Below are 18,400 nucleotides of genomic sequence, written 5' to 3' on the forward strand. Positions count from 1 at the left end.
CATAAGTAGTCCAGCACACAAGGCTGCGGCTCAGAGCCCTTCAGGCCTGGCTGGCTTCAGTATACTGTCCAAACAGACAGTTTGGACAAGGTAGTGTTGCTTCCTCCTTGGGTTGTCGGATCTCACTGTTAGTGGCTCAACCCTCAGGCAGTTTGTACAGGAGTGCCCTTCTCTAGACTGCAACCAGCAATGTCGCTAGTCACAGACATTTCAGTGTGGGGTGGGATGTGCATCTGAGTGAGCTCAGGATGCAAGGCCTCTGATCCCAAACAGAACTTTGACTCCATATCAAAGTCAGAGAGTTGAGGGTGGTTCGCTTAGCCTATCAAACCTTCCAATCCCACCTGGAGGGCAGGTATGTAACGATCATAACGGACAGTGCAACAGCAATGTTTCATAGAAACAGACGGGGTGGAGCACGCTTCTCTCCCCTATGCCAGGAAGCCCTCAAGCTATGCACTTAGGCATAGCTCACTCAATATACCTAGAGGCATCTTACTTTCTGGGATCACAAAATGAGCTGGCGGGGACCATCTCAGCAGATCCTTCCGTGCCCATGAGTGGTCGAGTTGCCTGGACATTGTGAACATCATCTTCCAGTTGTGGGGAGTTCCCCAGGTGGACCTGGTTGTGACGAAAATGAACAGGAAGTGTCAATAGTTTTGCTCCTTCCTGAATCACAGCCCGGACTTGACTGAGGATGCATTTCTTCTCTTCTGGAAGGACCGTTTGTTTTGTGCTTTCCCACTTGTTCACAAGGTCTTGCTCAAGATCAGAAGGGACAGGGTGTCAAGTCATTCTGATAGTGCCAGCCTAGCCCTGCCAACACTGGTACACATCGCGGGAACTGTCAGTAGCTGCTCGAATTGCCCTGCTGGATCTCATCACCCAAGACCACAGTCACCTTCAGCACCCCAACCTTGAGTTTCTCCGACTCATAGCATGGAAGCTTCATGGCTAAACGCTACGGAGTTGGCGTGCTCTGAAACTGTCAGGGAAGTCCTCGGCAGCCAAAAGCCATACACTAGAGCCACTCACTTAGCTAAGTGGATGAGATTTTCCATTTGGGCGACGCAAAGGGGAACATCTCTGACTCGAGCATCAATACCTTCCATCTTAAACTGTCTGTTGCACTTGAAGCAGTCAGATCTGGCGGTGTCATCCTTAGAGGTTCACCTAGCAGCCATCTTGGCATTCCACTCGAGTGGACGGTCAATCAGTTTTCGCTAGTCCGATGGTAGGTCATTTTCTCATGGGTCTGGAGAGGTTATACCTTGCAGACCATCATCCAGTGCTAGCATGGGATCTTAACTTGGTGTTCTCCAGTTTAATGGGACCTCCCTTCGAGCCCGTAGCAACATGCTTGCTCTTCTACCTCTCATGTAGAGTAGCACTGGGTATCTGAGATTAAAGCCTTGACATGTGAACCTCCATACACGGTCTTCTACAAAGGCAAGGTCCAGTTGCGGCCCCATCCAGCCTTTCTGCCAAAAGTGGTATCTCAGTTTCACATAAGTCAGAACATTTCCCTTCCGGTGTTTTACCTTAAGCCATACACCAACAACAGGGAGCAAAGACTCCATTCCCTGGACATGAGGCGGGCTTTGGCCTTCTGTATTGAAAGGACAAAACTGTTCCGAAAGTCTAACCAGCTATTCGTTGCCAAAGCGGCTAGGCTGAAGGGCCTCCCTGTATCATCCCAAAGAATTTTGTTGTGGAACATTCGGGAGTGTTACGACCTGGCAAAAGTGCCAGCCCTGACACTAACAGCACATTCTACATGGGCGCAGGCCTCCTCAGCCACTTTCCTGGCACAAGTTCCTGTACAGGAGATTTACAGGTAGCGACCTGGTCCTCAATCCACACGTTTACTTTGCATTATGCCAGCATGCCAAAAATGATACAGCTTTTGGCAAAGCTGTGCTTCAATTAGCAAATCTGTGAGCTCCGACCCCTCCTCATACGGTCTGCTTGGGAGTCACCTACTTGGAATCAATATGAGCAAGCTCTCGAAGAAAAAACGGTTACCTATCTTCTTGTAACTGTTGTTCTTTGAGATGTGGTGTTCATATCCATTCTAAGACCCACCCGCCTTCCCCTCCGTCAGAGACTCCAGCAAGAAGGAACTGAGGAGCCGGCGGGTCAGCAGGGACCTATGTGCAGCGCCGTGAAGGTGCGACTCCAGGGGGTGCCCAGCCTGACCCAAAGGGTACTGCTAGGGGAAAAACCTTACGACAACTGTGCTTGCGACATGCGTGTGCCTACTTGGAATTGTCATGAGCAACACATCTTGAACAGTTACAAGAAGGTAGGTAACTGTTTTTATGGTAGTTGGTCTTTCTTCTAAGTGCCACATTTAACTTGAAAATCAGTTATATATTACATTTGACTTGGGCAAACCTACAGGAATACGGTCCAGAAGGAAAATAGTAAACAATATATTTAAAAAAAAAAAAGAACTTCTAGAAAAACAAGCTGGAGCATAAAAACACAATCATAAGAAGATTAGTGATCATGGAATTTGGGCCCTCTCTCATATTGGTAAGCTGTTATTCACACCAGTAGGGCCACGGAGGTGAGAACTTTTCATGTGAGTAACTGCTCACCAGTGTGTGAGGAGATGGAGAGAGAGTCACAATTTGTCCCTTAGTGTTAGTATTTTTAAATTTAAACTTTTTTAAATGCTCATCTTGAGAGTAAAAGAGTCTAAATTTAGAAAATGATTACAATTATGATCAAAAGCCACTTGTACATTTTGATTTGTTGGGGGAAAATAGTGTCACTTCACCCATAAAAGCTTTTTCATGCAAAGTAATTTCAGTGTTTCCCAGGTTAAAACATGCCTTGTTTTTCCCCCCAGAGGTTACCTCCATTTGAAACATTTTCTCAGGGACCTACACTTCAGTTTACCCTTCGTTGGACAGGAGATACAAATGATAAATCTACAGCTCCTATAGCCAAACCTCTTGCAACACGAAATTCAGAAAGTCTCCCTCAAGAAAACAAGCCTACTTCTGTTAAGCCTGCTCAGACTATAGGTAAGTGAACACTCAGTTTCTCATGTTTTGGGGACACTGATTTTTTTGGGTCTTAACAATCTGTTTGAGCTCTTCTACACTGAAATGCCCACTTTAAGAATTCCTTATTGCTGCATTACTAAATTAAAAAACAAACCTGTGGGGTGCCTTGTTACACCAGTGAAGCTATAAAAGATCATGTAAAACCACTGCAGCTGAAACATAGTGTATGTACTGGTTTTTCCGAATTTATTTTTTGTAGGATTATTATGTTTTAATTGCTTTACTGAAGATTTTTTAATGTAATGTTAAGGTAAGCAGAACATAAAGTAGCTGTCCTCAAGTTTATTTTAAGACTAGCAGGTGAAATCAGTTTAAATATTCATAAGCAGATAGATAAAAGCTTATCTTGTATACTGATATGATATAAATCTTTGGAATAGTATTGGTGGGGTCTAAGTATACTTTTTCTAGGATTTTCTGCTTTCCTAGATTGCCTTAATCTTTCTAATTTATTATTGAAATTTCATCCAGCTCGTGCATTGTGGTGAAAATGATCCCATTAATCCAGAATTTGGCATTCATATGACAATTGTGTAACACTTAGAAACAACTGGCTGTTAACGTAGTGGAAAAGCACTGTCTGAAATAGTTGGTGCTTTAAATCAGAATACATTTTGATAAAAGTTTAAGAGATGGATGTTTCAACTGGCATTCATCAGAATATAGAGATTTTCTAATCTCTGGAGCTAATTTTTATATTGTCTGGGAATAATATTGAACTGGTAATGATCTCCTTGACATGTAATTAATATGGTGTATTGTAAAACTGAACTATATTTACTGTTCAAGTAAGATGAGTTTCTTAGATATTTGTCAGGGTTTTCAATTTTTTGACCTTTTTGCTCAGTATTTTGCATGTGATTAGCTGACGGAAATTACTTACTCTTAGAATATCATGCTTGTACTTTCCATCTATATGAAAGAGGAGTTCTGAAAATTGTAACAACTCAGCCTTCAGAGGAGCGGCAGTAGCTCCAATTTCTACCCATAATGCTCAGCGGTAAAACTGTGTACTGGTATCCTGTTGGTCAGTTAGAACAAAGCTGATTTAGTCATTTGTAATTGAGGTAAATTAGTATTCATAGAATATAGGTGAAGCTTTAAACTCAGATTTTTGTGTTTTTATTATTGAACTGCTTCTTTTGACCATCTTTCTCCTCAGCAACCTGTTAGTGGAAAAGTCAGTAAGTCTAAGGATCAGAGCTCTAGATATTAAAAATCTTCCAAACTTTGTTCTGTCTTTTCATTTTGGTTAAATTAATTTTCTCTTGACACTCTCTTTTTTTCCCCTCTCAGCAACCTGTTAGCGTTTACTGTAAGGTCTTCCCGTAACGGATTGGGAGTCTAGATTCATACTGTAACAATGTCAGTGTTTAAAACTTTTTCTTCATCACTGCATTAAATGTCATTAAAGTCAAGCAATATTGGCTAGAGTGCTCTTTTCAAATTCATTTAATATTAGTTCAAAATGCTTCAGTTAGGAAAATGACTTGTTGAAATGTTCACTATTTCATTCCCATTTTAATTTATAATAGAACTGAAGACTTTAATGGATTACTGTAGTTGAAAAAATTTTTTAAATAGTAGTATTTTACATTTTTGCGTTTACTTAATCTTGAAATCTTTTGTACTCAATGCAATGTTAGTGGAACAGTTGGATTTTTATACATAGATGTTGGTGCTGCTGTGTAAGTAGAAATTTAAATCACTTTTGTCAATATAATCTGGCCCACTACTACTTCAGAGACCTGTTTTATCATAAGCTATTGATATTCACTGCATACCTGAGAGAGACATTTTTTCAGTCATCTGGCATAATTAAATTGGTTTAATTTATATGAACTAGTATTTTGATGCACCTTAGACTAACACATTTATTTGAACATAAGCTTTCGTGGGCTACAGCCCACTTCTTCAGATGTGTAGAATGGAACATACAGTAGGGAGATATATATATATATATACACACACACACATACAGAACGTGAAAAGGTGGAAGTAGCCATACCGATTCTAAGAGACTAATTAATTAAGATGAGCTATTATCAGTAGGAGAAAAAAACTTTTGTAGTGATAATCAAGATGGCCCATTTCAGACAGTTGACGAGGTGTGAGGATACTTAACATGGGGAAATAGATTCAATCTGTGTAATCAAGAATCAGAGGGGTAGCCATGTTAGTCTGGATCTGTAAAAGCAGCAAAGAATCCTGTGGCACCTTATAGACTAACAGACGTTTTGGAGCATGAGCTTTCATGGGTGAATTCACCCACGAAAGCTCATGCTCCAAAACGTCTGTTAGTCTGTAAGGTGCCACAAGAATCTGTGTAATGACTCAGCCATTTCCAGTCTCTGTTCAAGCCTAAGTTAATGGTATCTAGTTGCATATTAATTCAAGTTCAGCAGTTTCTCATTGGAGTTTCCTTACTATATGTTTCATTCTATGCATCTGAAGAAGTGAGCTGTAGCCCACGAAAACCTATGCTCAAATAAATGTGTTAGTCTTTAAGGTGTCACAAGTATTCCTGTTCTTTTTGTGGATACAGACTAACACGGCTGCTACTCTGAAACCTAGTATTTTGATGAGCACTATTGAAATGCCTGTACATAAAACAAAATGGCAAAATATACACAAGCCTAAAGAAATGTCTTCAGTACCTATTTAAAAGCTGTCACCTAAATTTGTAAATGGGTCATTTTTGAAAGTGTATTTTTATTGCATATAAAATTATATCTGGACTTTGATTTGCATTGAGAATTATAGTGGCTATATAAGAAACCCCTTGTAAAAGGGATTAATGCAGGCATCGGTCATAGCTATAGTGTTGGAGGTAAGGTATGAAAATGACGTTAGCTCTCTCTTCAAAAAAGACACTTCTCAGTTAAAGGTCCTAAAATGTCAAAATAGAAAATTTACCTTTTTACTCATATAATAAGCCTTGCTTTTAAGCATCATCGTTGAAATCTTGCAAATCTATTCAGATTTTCAAGATATATTATTATTTATAAAACATTAACTGTCTTGGAAACTTCCAGTGTCCCTCATAGGTTTTAGCTGGAATGCAGTTCTATCCACCAGGATTTAATTCCTAGATGTTGAAGGAGGCAGTTATTCTCTTTAGAGTCTCCTCTGTTCTGGAGTTTCTTCTTCTAGTTCGCTTAAGTCTGATGCCTTTAGGATGGTAGTGCAAGATGCATTAATTTAATCTCTTGTTTGCTGATTTTGGTCCATTGGAATAATAACCATCTGGCTGGAAGTAGTAACAGGAGAAGGTCTGTTTTGTGGCCATTTGTTTCCAATAGGTGCATGTTTTTATAATTTGCCCAGCTATTGTATTATACGGTAATAAACTACATGGGTCACAAGTGGCCCCCATCTCTATACAACTTCTTCCAGGGGATAGGAATTCATGTAACTACTTCAGCTCTTCTGTGTAATAATGCAGACACCAATCAGCAACAGCATCAGTGCCTAGCTCTCCAGAAGTCCATGCCCAACCTTCACAGGGTGAACCTTAACTTTCTCAGCTATACTCAGAATGGCAGCTGCACCTTCTAGGAATCTGAGATGCTGTCCAGAATAAAGCACTGAAATGATGCTGTCCTTAGTAAGGCCTTCCTAGTGCCAGATCCTTTCAATTAATCCTCCACCCAAACTAGGAATTAGAGATGGGATAGGAGTTACTTCATGACTTTGGAAATACGGACTGTTAATTCAGTCCAGATAAACTTAGTTAAGTCCTAGTAGAGGAAGCCTTCAGGAGGAAGTTGTATTCCCCCTCGACTGGCAAAGTTCCACTTTTCTTACTGCTTCTCCATCCCAGGTCTCCTGGTGGTCCACTGTTTCTCTGGGGTTGGCTAGTGGTGGAATTGTTGAGCAGAATATTAGTTGACTGCAGAAATGAACAGAGAGGGACAAGGAACAGGTTGTTGGCCAGAAAAGCTGCATTGTTAACTTGTCTTGCATCAGAGCATCTTATCAAGCAGGCTGGCTCACCGAAGATCATGTTCTCCCAGATGAGAGATCCCACCAGGCAAGGTGCTCCAAAGCACTCTGCAATCAATAGACGATCTTGAAGGTGTATTTATCAACTAAAACAATACTTTGAAGATTCTGTAATAGATTCGTATCCCAGCACTTTGGACCATTGACAAGTTGTTTTTTATAGTGGAGGAAGTTTCTAATATCTGCATCTTATTTCCTGAGTGTTGAGAAGTGAAGATGGACAGAAAAGACTTGATTAAAACATCTGCAGATTGAGATGGTCTGTAGTGGAACCCAGACAGCAAAGACAGGATCTGATGCTGCTTTCTGAAGAATAAATATGCTCTGAACGTTGTCAGCTGTGTTCCTGGCAGACTTTTGAAAGGATCTCTCTAAGACAGTAAAGCTTTTCAGGACATTGGGTTGACCCTCTGCTAAATCCTGAAAACCAGAAGAAAGCCCATAGCTTATTACCCATGCAATGTTAGTTCTTTGTAGGTGGTACAAAGAACTAGGGGTGTAGGTCCTTTTCTTGCTTTTATGTTGGAATTATAGCAAGGGTCTGCATATTTTCACCTGTTCCTAAAATTTTGTAAACAGCTTGAAAATCAAGGTTCTATATTTGGTGGTTAGAGCAGGGGTCTGCAACCTTTCACAAGTGGTGTGCCAAGTCTTCATTTATTCACTCTAATTTAAAGTTTCACGTGCCAGTAATACATTTTAATATTTTTAGAAGGTCTCTCTCTATAAGTCTATGTATTATATAACTAAACTAGTGTTTTATTGTAAAATAAACAAGGTTTTCAAAACGTTTAAGAAGCTTCATTTAAAATTAAATTAAAATCTTGATTTTACCACTGCTGGTCTGGGGTTCTGTTCACCTAGGCCGGCAGTGAGCTGAGCAGGGCCTGTGGCCGGGACCCCGGCTGGCAAGGGTCCAGCAGCCAGAACCCCAGACCAGCAGCAGGCTGTGCGTGGCCGGCTGCTGGGACCCCGGACCGGCAGTGGACTGAGCAGCTCAGCCCACTGCAGCTCAGGGGTTCCATCTGCCGGCTCCTGCCAGCCGGGATCCCAGCTGCTGGACCCGCTCATCCCACTGCCAGTCTGGGGTCCCAGCCCTGCCCACATACAGTGGGTACCTACCTTTTCCCTGGTTCTGGCCCAGTCTCTTCCTCTCTCTGCACTGAGCTGAGGGTGGGAGTGCATTGAGCACAGGGCTGGGGGTGAAGGGTCTGGCCAGGAGCTAGAAAGAAGGAGGGGACAGGAGGTGTAGGTGTGGGGGCACTTACCTGGGCAGCTCCCATGTGATGTGAGGGGGTGCAGATGGTAATGTGGGGGGGGGGGGGGGGGGTGCAGGAGCTCCCATTTGGTGCTCAGGGTGAAGATGGGGATGTGGGGGATGCATCAGGTGTCGGGGGCTCGGGATGTGGGGGGATGCAGGTGTCAGGGCAGAGGCTGGTTGGGTATATGTGGGGATGCCAGAGTCAGGGCTGGGGTTATGGGGGGTGTGTGAAGAAGTCAAGCAGAGGTCTGGGTGTGCATGAGGTAGGTACAGGGCCACGGGCAGGGGCCTGGAGAGTGTGTGTGTGTGTGGGGGTCAGGACTCAGGGCAGAGGGCTAGGTGACTGTCCCCCTCATAACCTCCAACCCCCTCGCTCCTTGTCCCCTAACTGCCCCCCAGAACCCCATCCCCTATCGAAACCTCCCTGCTCCTTGTCCCCTGACTGCCCCCCCAGGACCTTACCCCCTACCTGTCCCCTGACTGCCCCAACCCTTATCCACACCCCCATCCCCAGGCAGACTCTGGGACTCTCATGCCCCATCCAACCGCTCCCCGCCCCCTGACAGGACCCCCAGAACTCCTGACCCATGCAAACCCTCTCCCTGCTTGCTGCAACCCCTCTCCACATCCCTGCTTCCTGACAGCCCCCCCACTCCGAAATTCCGACTCATCCAACCCCCTCAGGTCCTTGTCCCCTGACCCTCTACTCCAGAGACTCCCCGACCCTAACTGCCCCCCCGGACCCTCCTTGGTCCCTGTCTCCTGACTGCCCTGACCCCCTATCCACCCCATGTCCCCTAACTGACCCCAGAACTCCCATGCACCCCCCCCCCCCGCTCCCTGACTGTCCCCTCCAGAGACCCCTGCCCCTAGCCATCCCCCCCGGGATCCCACCCCCTATCCAACCCACCCTGCTCCCTGTCTCCTGACTGCGCCCCCCCCCCCCCCGATCCGGACCCCTTACCTTGAGGCTCCAAGCAGAGCCAGATACACTACCTTGCAGGAGCGCACAGCCCCGCCCCTCAGAGCGCTGCACGTGTGGTGGCAGGGCTCCGGGTAAGCGGGGAGCGTCTTTTCCTCCCCACGGAGCCAAACGCTTCCCCGTGGGAGCGCGCAGCCCTGGCCCCCAGAGCTCTGCACGCATGGTGGCAGGGCTCCAGGGGAGGGGAGAAGGTGGGAGAGGGGTCAGCGGCCTGCTGCATTTGGCCCGGTGCTCCAGCCTGGGACCATGGACCCCACAGCTTGCCACGCCCGGCAGAATTTTTAATGGCGCGTGGAGTCCCAGCAGGCAGTTGCGTGCCATTAAAAATTGGCTTGCTTGCCATAGATTGCCGACCCCTGAGTTAGAGACTAATTTTGACCCATTTTGTTGACTATTCAGAGGCAAGTAAGTTTTTTATAATTGGTCTCGCTTCTTAGTGGGTAGACTTTTTTAAGGTTCAAGGTGTATGCTTAGGTCTCTCGTCTCTGACCTCCATTTGAGTCTACATATTGCATGTAATTTTTCTGGCTTACTACTGGTAACTTGCCTAGTGGGCATCGTATTACTATGCTGAATGAAAGGAATGACCATAGTGGGCTAAAAGGGAAGCTGTTGGCAGAGACCATGTGCTAAGCACCTATTTGATGTTTAAATCGCACTGTCAACTAAGGAATTGTTATATTCATATGTGATGCCAAAACTTGGCCCTAATATTAACCAAAAAAGTTTGATTTCAGGCAAAAATTCTAAATTATATGCTTGTTTTTTACATTATAGCTGTATTTGATACTGTGTGTTCTCTTGTCTGACTTAAGAAATCTTTGAAATTGAATTTAGGCAATGTGTTCTGAGTGCAGTCATCTGAAGCTATAGTTTTCAGTGTTTCCCACCCAGCTCTGTTTTAACTATTACTAAAGAAATGTCTTAACTTAAATGGAGAAGCCCTGACCAGAAAAGAGAACATTGTTCTTAACTTGAAATGTTCAGGTCATCTGAAGGGTTCCCCCAATCTGGAAAGCCACTTGGTGTTTAAATTATATTTGTAACTATAGATTTGAGAAGGAAACTGAACACTGACTCGTTGTTTGGTGAGCTACCCAACTCAAAGTACACTGAAGTAGCTCATTCCCTCCAGAATGAGGGAACCCTTTACAGAGCTGCTATATTCAGGTAAGAAACAATGTCCTTTTCCCATCACACTCAACAGACGTGCGTGTCTTTATACATATATTCTTTTTGTAGCTGTGAAAGAATCCTTGCCAACAGACCTACAAACAAGAAAAGAGAGAGATGTTTTAAATGAACCTCGACAAAAGTTACGAATATTTTACCAGGTATTGGAAGTTTAACACCATTAAGAATGGAGGATTATAGAAGTATTATAGAATTTAAATGTTCAGGCCTGATCTTTACGCAGATTTTCTCATCTGTGTGAAAGAGGAGGAATTTTTAGCTATATCTGCAGCACTGTCCCAGTTGCCGCTTCAGCAGAATAGCACTTCCCCTAGATCATTCCCATAGGGAATATATGTGTGCGCGTGCTAAGGTAATGGATTTGTAACTGGGTTTTGAGGGTGGAGGACTAATAAATGAAATATTTCAGATAATGCTAATACCAACCTTTTTTTTGTTTGCATCAGTTCCTGTATAACAACAATACAAGACAGCAGACTGAAGCCAGAGATGACTTGCATTGCCCCTGGTGCACGTTGAACTGCCGCAAACTTTATAGTTTACTCAAACATCTTAAGCTTTGTCACAGCAGATTTATTTTTAATTATGTTGTAAGTAATCTTAAGTTATCAGTATGAAACAGTCTGTCATAGATACTGCATCATGCAGTGACATCATTGCCATACTGTTGTAAGTCACATAGTAAGGGTCAGCTCCCAGCTGAAGTATGTGAAGCCAAAATTGGGCCCCAAGATATTCTCCCCCCGTGACTTAATCTTTAACAGTACATGAGACTCACTTCAGTTTAGAATATTTTTTCTTCACTGTAGTTGTCTTTTGATACTTGTGTATTCGTTTATATGACGTAGTCAGTAATTTAACTTAGGTTTAAAATCAGGAATTTCCTGAGATTTTTAGGAAGCAGTTAACGATTCCAAGTCCTGTTAATTTTAGTTTAGTAAGGGACTGTATGCAAAAGATTACTTAAGAAATGTTTCCTTTCCAATGCATTGTTTCAGTGTTTTCAAATCACTACATTTATTTCTGATTTTCTTCATTTTAAACTCTAAGATTCCTATTTCCTCTTTTTGTCTATATCATGTCCATATTGTAGCTTCAGCACTTGGCGATTTGGTTAGAATATAGGGCAAGGACTGGCAGGTTTCCTAAAGGATTCATAAAACTTTTCAGGCACTCTTCTGAATCACGTCTGTATTTGTGAGCTTCTGAATGTTAATTTTGTAAACTTGTTACTTTTATTGAGTGTTTCAAACGAAACTGTTGGCTTTGTATTAAAATCCTTGGATGAAAAGGGTAAGAATGAACCATTCAGGATGAAGAGGCCTTTGTTTGTATCTAAAGGAAAAAATATTACTTAAGCTGTCTTGCTATCTCTGGGGAAGGAAGAGAAAACTAGAACCATGTGAGACTCGATACTGTGGATGCAATGATTTTGTAAGGCATTTTGAGTTTGAACAGTCACTGTTCTAAAACTCCCTGAGGGATTGAGAAAAAGAGGATAAATCCTGGTACAATAGTGACTTTCCTTTATTATGCTAAATGTATTTACTATTATTTGTTACAGTATCATCCAAAAGGTGCTAGGATAGATGTTTCCATCAATGAGTGTTATGATGGCTCCTATGCAGGAAATCCTCAGGATATTCATCGTCAGCCTGGATTTGCCTTCAGTCGCAATGGACCAGTCAAAAGAACTCCTATCACACACATCCTTGTATGCAGGTAGGGGAATAAAAAGTGAAGTGATGTTCTGTATGTATTGCATGGACCAAACTTTGCCTTTACATACCCACTGGTTTCTGTAAAGTTGCACATGGTTTGAGGGTAGAATTTGTTCCTCTGTTTGAAAACCAGGAAGGGAAATTCAAAGTGAACGAGTAGTTGTATTTTGAAAAGTGACCTTTTAAAATGGTATTGAGAGAGATCACCACCAGTGATTCCATTTAAAACTAGTTCACTTTTTAAGGTAAAAGGTAGCTTTCATAGCTGCCAGCCATACCCAGCTCATCCTGTGATCTGAAAGATAAGGTATATTCTTTTTCTTGTGCTTCACCAGTAATGATGATTTTTAATTTGGAGCATAGCTAACAAATCTCTGAGACAAGAATCCATCTGATTCTTCTATATGTACTGGCTCTGTAATGCTAACAGAAGTAAAAAGTAGTAAGAGTATTGTTACTGAAGCAAGCAGATATGACAAACCTTATTCTTCATGTATGTTCAGTCAAGTAAGAATATGGTAATTTCATATTCTATTTAATCTGAGTGTAACTGCACTCTTAAATTATATTATTCAGATAATTGCACAATAACTTATTTTCTGAGGTCTAATATGGTTTTTATGCTTAATCTTTTGTATTAGATTTGGAAACTACAATATACACAACCCAATAAAATGACAAGTATTAGTAATTAGTACCACTGGTGACTAGTGTTTGCATTGCTGAAGTCTGATAGAACTGAAAACTAACATGTAAAGTATGCTTAGTTAATTTTTTTCTTTCATTAGGCCAAAGCGTACAAAAGCAAGTATGTCAGAGTTTCTTGAATCAGAAGATGGAGAAGTGGAACAGCAAAGAACATACAGCAGTGGACACAATCGGTTATATTTCCACAGTGATACCTGTTTACCTCTCCGTCCACAAGAAATGGAAGTAGACAGTGAAGATGAAAAAGATCCTGAATGGCTGAGAGAGAAAACTATTACAGTAAATTATTCTTTATTACAAAAATGTGTTTAGATGAATTTTCCTTGCCTATGTTTTATTAAAATCATCCAGCAAACAATTTATCAATTTCACTAAGCAGAGTTAGTTTTCCATCAGTCAGAAATTTAAATAGTGTTGTGTATATATACACACACCTTCTCTTATTAGACTAGTCAAATGGCACCAGCCTTTGGGATTAAAGCCCTGAGTTCATTAGAGTTGCATCACTGACATTAAACGTTTATCCATTTGAACTGCAGGCACTAAAGTGAACATGAAGTCTGTCCTCAGTTGCTAACCCAGTGCAGTTCACATAATCTTACATGCTCCCTTCATTTTCATATGTTGCCAATATTTAGTGCAGGAATACCAGTGATAACAGGAAACATACAGAAATGTGGGTGTAGTAATAAAGAATTTGTACATCACGTTTTTGCATCGTGGTCTACACCATGATCTACCCTGACTGAAGAGTATTTTGATGAATTTACAGGAGCAGTTGTTTCTGTGAAATATAGGTGATTAAAAACCAGGAAAGGAAGGTCGAAGTGAACAAGTACTGTATTTGCTAACCTTCGGATTTTAATGTTTGTTTGATATTTTCACTGCAGCAAATTGAAGAATTTTCTGATGTTAACGAAGGAGAGAAAGAAGTGATGAAATTGTGGAATCTACATGTTATGAAGCACGGGTATGATAGTTTCTTATAACTTTTACTAGAATAGACTTACTTTATACCATTCTTTGCTGCATCGAAGCTGACTGAAAATACACAATTAATTTGTATCTGTTTAACCTTCTAAATATAGTGGATCCTCCTTTCCTCTTTACTCCATATACTCAATCTTGAACAGTACCTTGTCGGAGGATATTTAAATCCTGCATTTTGATTGCAGTTTCTGGAAGCTGGGGTATCTGGGATGCTATTTCTAATTATGCCTCTGATCCTGGAGGGATCACAAAGTACTTTAAAACTGCGTGAAATGCTTCACATAGCACTAAATTACAACCAGCTCTGGGGAGAAATGGAGCGACTATTTAACAGTGCACAGACATCATTTAGAAATGACGTAAACATACCATTGTATTCAATGGAAACTGGATGAGGTAATTTAGGTAGGCAGATTCGTATTGCTTGAATTTGAATTTGCCAGAATGTCTATGCTAACTCTCCCTTCTCTTGCAAAAAGTCCAGTAGAATCTTCAGTAGCCACAGCTGCCCAGGATCTTGGGTGAGACACTACTTTTGCTAAACAGTGTAGCATGTGTAAAGGAATTTTTCTCTACACATAGTGTATTTTCTAGCCTTAATTTTTCAAAGCCAAGCTGAAAAGGAAACCCAACGTCTGATGTGGTGTAAATATAAATCCAGCAAGTCAAATACCTTCTGTAGCTAAGACCACAGCTGTATTGTATCAGTGATGACTCAAATTGTGAAGTACACCTGTGGTTTGATGCAACTGAAATATAAGTCCCACAAATAACTTCTTTTAGAACTATCTCTACATACATATACTAAGGATGATGACATATTCTGAAACTGATTGATCCAACGACTATACTGTGATTTAATTGATTTGTTTGTAATTCACTAAACAGATATAGAGCACTTAAAATCCAAAGGGAGATCAGTTTAAAAGAGGAATGTGCTGCAGTGTGTTTGCATTTTCTTACTATTTTAGATTAATCTCTGGGAAATTTTGAAAACTTTTATATCTAGTCACTATCAGAGCCTGGTAGCTTCGTTACTATTAGTGATGTGAACTACATGTTGTATTGGTTTTGATTTCCAAAATGTTTTACTTCCATACTGACAGTTTTTTAATTTGACAGGTTTATTGCTGACAATCAAATGAATCATGCCTGTATGCTGTTTGTTGAAAATTACGGACAGAAAATAATTAAGAAGAACTTATGTAGAAATTTTATGCTTCATCTGGTCAGCATGCATGACTTTAACCTCATTAGCATAATGTCAATAGACAAAGCTGTTACTAAGCTTCGAGAAATGCAGCAGAAGTTAGAAAAAGGAGAATCAACTACCCCAACAAATGAGGAGTTTTCTGAAGAACAAAGTGGGACAACAAATGGATATAGTGAAACTAACACGAGAGAGAGAGTTTCAGAAACAGATAGTGTCTCAGGGGTCACAAAACAGAGCAAAAAACAAAAGCTCTGAAGGAAAAGGCAAATGCCATTCAATGGACAAACATTGAAGTGACATTCTAGGGTGCATGAGCTATATAAAGAATTAAACAAAAAATTACACAGGTTCCAAACAGGCACTGTTGGATGGAAATAAATGATTTCAACAAGGATATTGTTACAACTGATTCCTATTCAGTTAATTATGCAAGTAATACACGTATATCAGTTTTGGTGATGTAATGACAATATTCTAAGAGTTTGAGCATGAAGAGCAATACAAAAATCTTTTTGTAATTTTAGTAATTAGTATCTTATGAACTCTACTGAATTTACATAATTTAAGTATATGTAAAACAGTTTTTATATTAAGGTTTTTGCATCTGTACCTGGCTGTTTTTCCTACCATGAAGTTGTGAAACATTGGGAAGGGATTGGGATAGAATTTCCTTTTTTATTTAGAAATGCTCCAGTTAGCCTTTTTTGTGAAAATATGCATCATTATTTAAAGTTTAACCTTGATCCTTGTTTTTTGGAATCATTTATCAATTTATGATCATCATAAACCACAAATTGATATTTTTACACTAAAATTGTAAAAGTTTGCAAATTTAACATAGCACTTCTTTGTCTTGTGCCTGTTTGGAAAGACCTTGGCTTTTCACATTACAGACACAGTGAAATACCATCTTGGCTTTTTGAGGTTACTGGCAGTTTGTTTTTTGTGGATAATTCTGATGTATTGATCGCCCAGTGTACCATTTTAAACTTGAACATTTAGCTACTTTCTATTTTTATTACACCTTTACACAGCTACACAAGAACTATCTGGTGTCTAACTCTTTTTTAAAGGGTTGCATCATAGTGTGCCATGCTAAGGCCCAGTCAGTATGTAGTCATTACTCTGATAAGTACTCCAGTTGGAGTTATGCATACTGTTTTGCCTGAGTACAGACTGCAGGATCAGGCCATAGATTTAGCTTGGGCTTTTGAGATACCACTCTTCAGGAAAAATGCACTGTAAAATTGGACCAGAAAATGTGTTGCACTTCTTATGCAAGTATTCTGTGATGTATTGTATTCAATACAGCTACTAAGATGCTGACTAAAATATATTTGAGCAGTTTTGCACTGCTGTTAACACATTTTATGCATATGTTTACAGATTTTTTCCAATGGAAAGTGGTTTCACTACTGGTACCAGTATCAGCACCGAAGGGTTTATTCAAGCAAGCACTGTGGTTGTGACATCACCTCAATTTTTTATTATCCTTAAGATATTGCATTTTTCATATTCTTTATTTATAAAGGAACAATGCTGCTGTAAATACAGGTATTTTTAATTTTTTATTTCATTCCATCACCATAAGATGCATTTCCCTATTTTGTTTAAGGGATATATAAGCTTTCTAATGGTGTCTTCAGAATTTATAAAATGTAAATACTGATTTTGATTGTCCTTAAGATGATGTGTTTAACTGTGAGACTATTTAACTAATGGTGTGGATGTGATTTGTCATCCAGTATTACGTTCTTAGTCACTGATTTTGTGTAAAAATAGGAAAGAGGGAAACTGCAGCTTTCATTACAAACTCTTTGATTTGTCAGTTCTGAGTTATAGCAAACTCTAATTATGCCTCTGGGTAGTACATCAAGCATTTCTCTCTGGCTTTAATTTGCTAAAGCTGTGCACATATGTAAAAAAAAATAGATTATTTTAGGGGAAGATGTAGTTCTAGAATTATTGCTTATGTCATTTCTTAAGCAGTTATGCTCTTAATGCTTAAAAGAAGGCTAGCATTGTTTGCACAAAAAGTTGGTGATTCCCAAAAAAGTAATGAAATTACTTCTGTCCAGTAAACTTTGTATGTCATGTCAATTTATAATAAAAGCTGAAAAAATCCCTTTGTTTTCTATTTATAATAAAGATGCCTTTTCTATATGTACCCTTAATGAGAAATTTTGAAAAATCATGTAAGCTTGTTAAAAAGCATTTGAATGATACAGTAGATGTAAAGAAAGAAGCAAGTTCAGTTGTTTAAATGAACCTTTGTTTTTACATTAAATGTTTATTTGAAATCAGATTTTGTACATAAAGTTCAGTAATATAAAATCTGCCACCATTGTTGTCCAGTCATTCTGTGTGCGTGCAGAAAGGCCAGAAATACTTTGTCTGAACAACATAACTTTCTTTTCAGTTTTGACCAAATCTGGATCATCTACAGTCTCCATCTGTCAGGTTGTTACAATTCTCCTGTCTATATTAGAGTTTTATATGGTCACCCATTGTTGTTGTATCTGAGTGCCTTCCCCATAAAATCAGTATTGAAATCCCTAATGGACTTCAGGGAGTCTCTGGTTCTTGCCGTTTTGAAGGTTTAAAAAGTCTGTTTGAGATTTGTTTGTTTCATTTACAGGTTTTTATTTCATCATTTTTTGAGGGTGGGTGTTTGGGGTAGATGGTGTATATGTTGTGAGCTAAGACCCCTCTTAGTTGTGCAGCTGCCCAGTAGGCTATCAAGTGCTGTGCACTTCAGGTGTCCCTCCCCCCACTGCTGTGCTGCTCCTGCCTTGGAGCTTCTCCTGGGAGCCTCTCGCTTGCTGTGCAGGGAGGAGAGCATTGAAGTCAGGGTGTCCCCCTGCCCCTGTACCCCATCTCCACAGAGTGGGGTTGAGGGGGGGCAGGAGGGCATGACGGGTCAGGACAGAGGGAGCTTGCTGGCAGCTGCTCATGTGTCTGGACCTGCCCGTCTACTTAAAAGGGCAGCATGGTTAAAGGGGCAATGCACTCACGTGTGTGCTTGCGTACACTCACTCAGTGTGTGTGTCTGACACTTACCTTTCAACACTTGTGATGGTGTTCCTGATACTTCTTTCAAAGGAAGGTAGACTTTGATACAAAGGAATTCAGCAAAGCTGCTTCTTGACTAGTTGGAGTAAGCAAATAACAATAGTAATGGCCAGATAGAGTCCATATGAAAGGAGTTTTCAGAAGAGATGGGGAGATACTGCCGGGAAGGCTTGG

The 18,400-nt window shown here is 40.6% G+C and overlaps 1 protein-coding gene across 1 annotated transcript in view; it reads left to right on the plus strand.

Annotated features, from left to right (window-relative positions):
- The window catches only part of SUZ12 (SUZ12 polycomb repressive complex 2 subunit), a 54,875-nt gene extending 37,380 nt beyond the window's left edge, over positions 1–17,495 (plus strand). The window contains exons 10-16 of the mRNA XM_050920710.1: positions 2,861–3,038; positions 10,571–10,662; positions 10,969–11,112; positions 12,087–12,244; positions 13,032–13,230; positions 13,842–13,921; positions 15,064–17,495. Of these exons, the coding sequence (XP_050776667.1) occupies positions 2,861–3,038; positions 10,571–10,662; positions 10,969–11,112; positions 12,087–12,244; positions 13,032–13,230; positions 13,842–13,921; positions 15,064–15,409 (1,197 nt within the window). The 3' untranslated portion in view covers positions 15,410–17,495. The remainder of the gene's footprint in view (positions 1–2,860; positions 3,039–10,570; positions 10,663–10,968; positions 11,113–12,086; positions 12,245–13,031; positions 13,231–13,841; positions 13,922–15,063) is intronic.
- Positions 17,496–18,400: the final 905 nt, after the last annotated feature.

The sequence above is a fragment of the Gopherus flavomarginatus genome, chromosome 12 (assembly GCF_025201925.1).
Source record: "Gopherus flavomarginatus isolate rGopFla2 chromosome 12, rGopFla2.mat.asm, whole genome shotgun sequence".
In the NCBI taxonomy this organism is placed as follows: domain Eukaryota; kingdom Metazoa; phylum Chordata; order Testudines; family Testudinidae; genus Gopherus; species Gopherus flavomarginatus.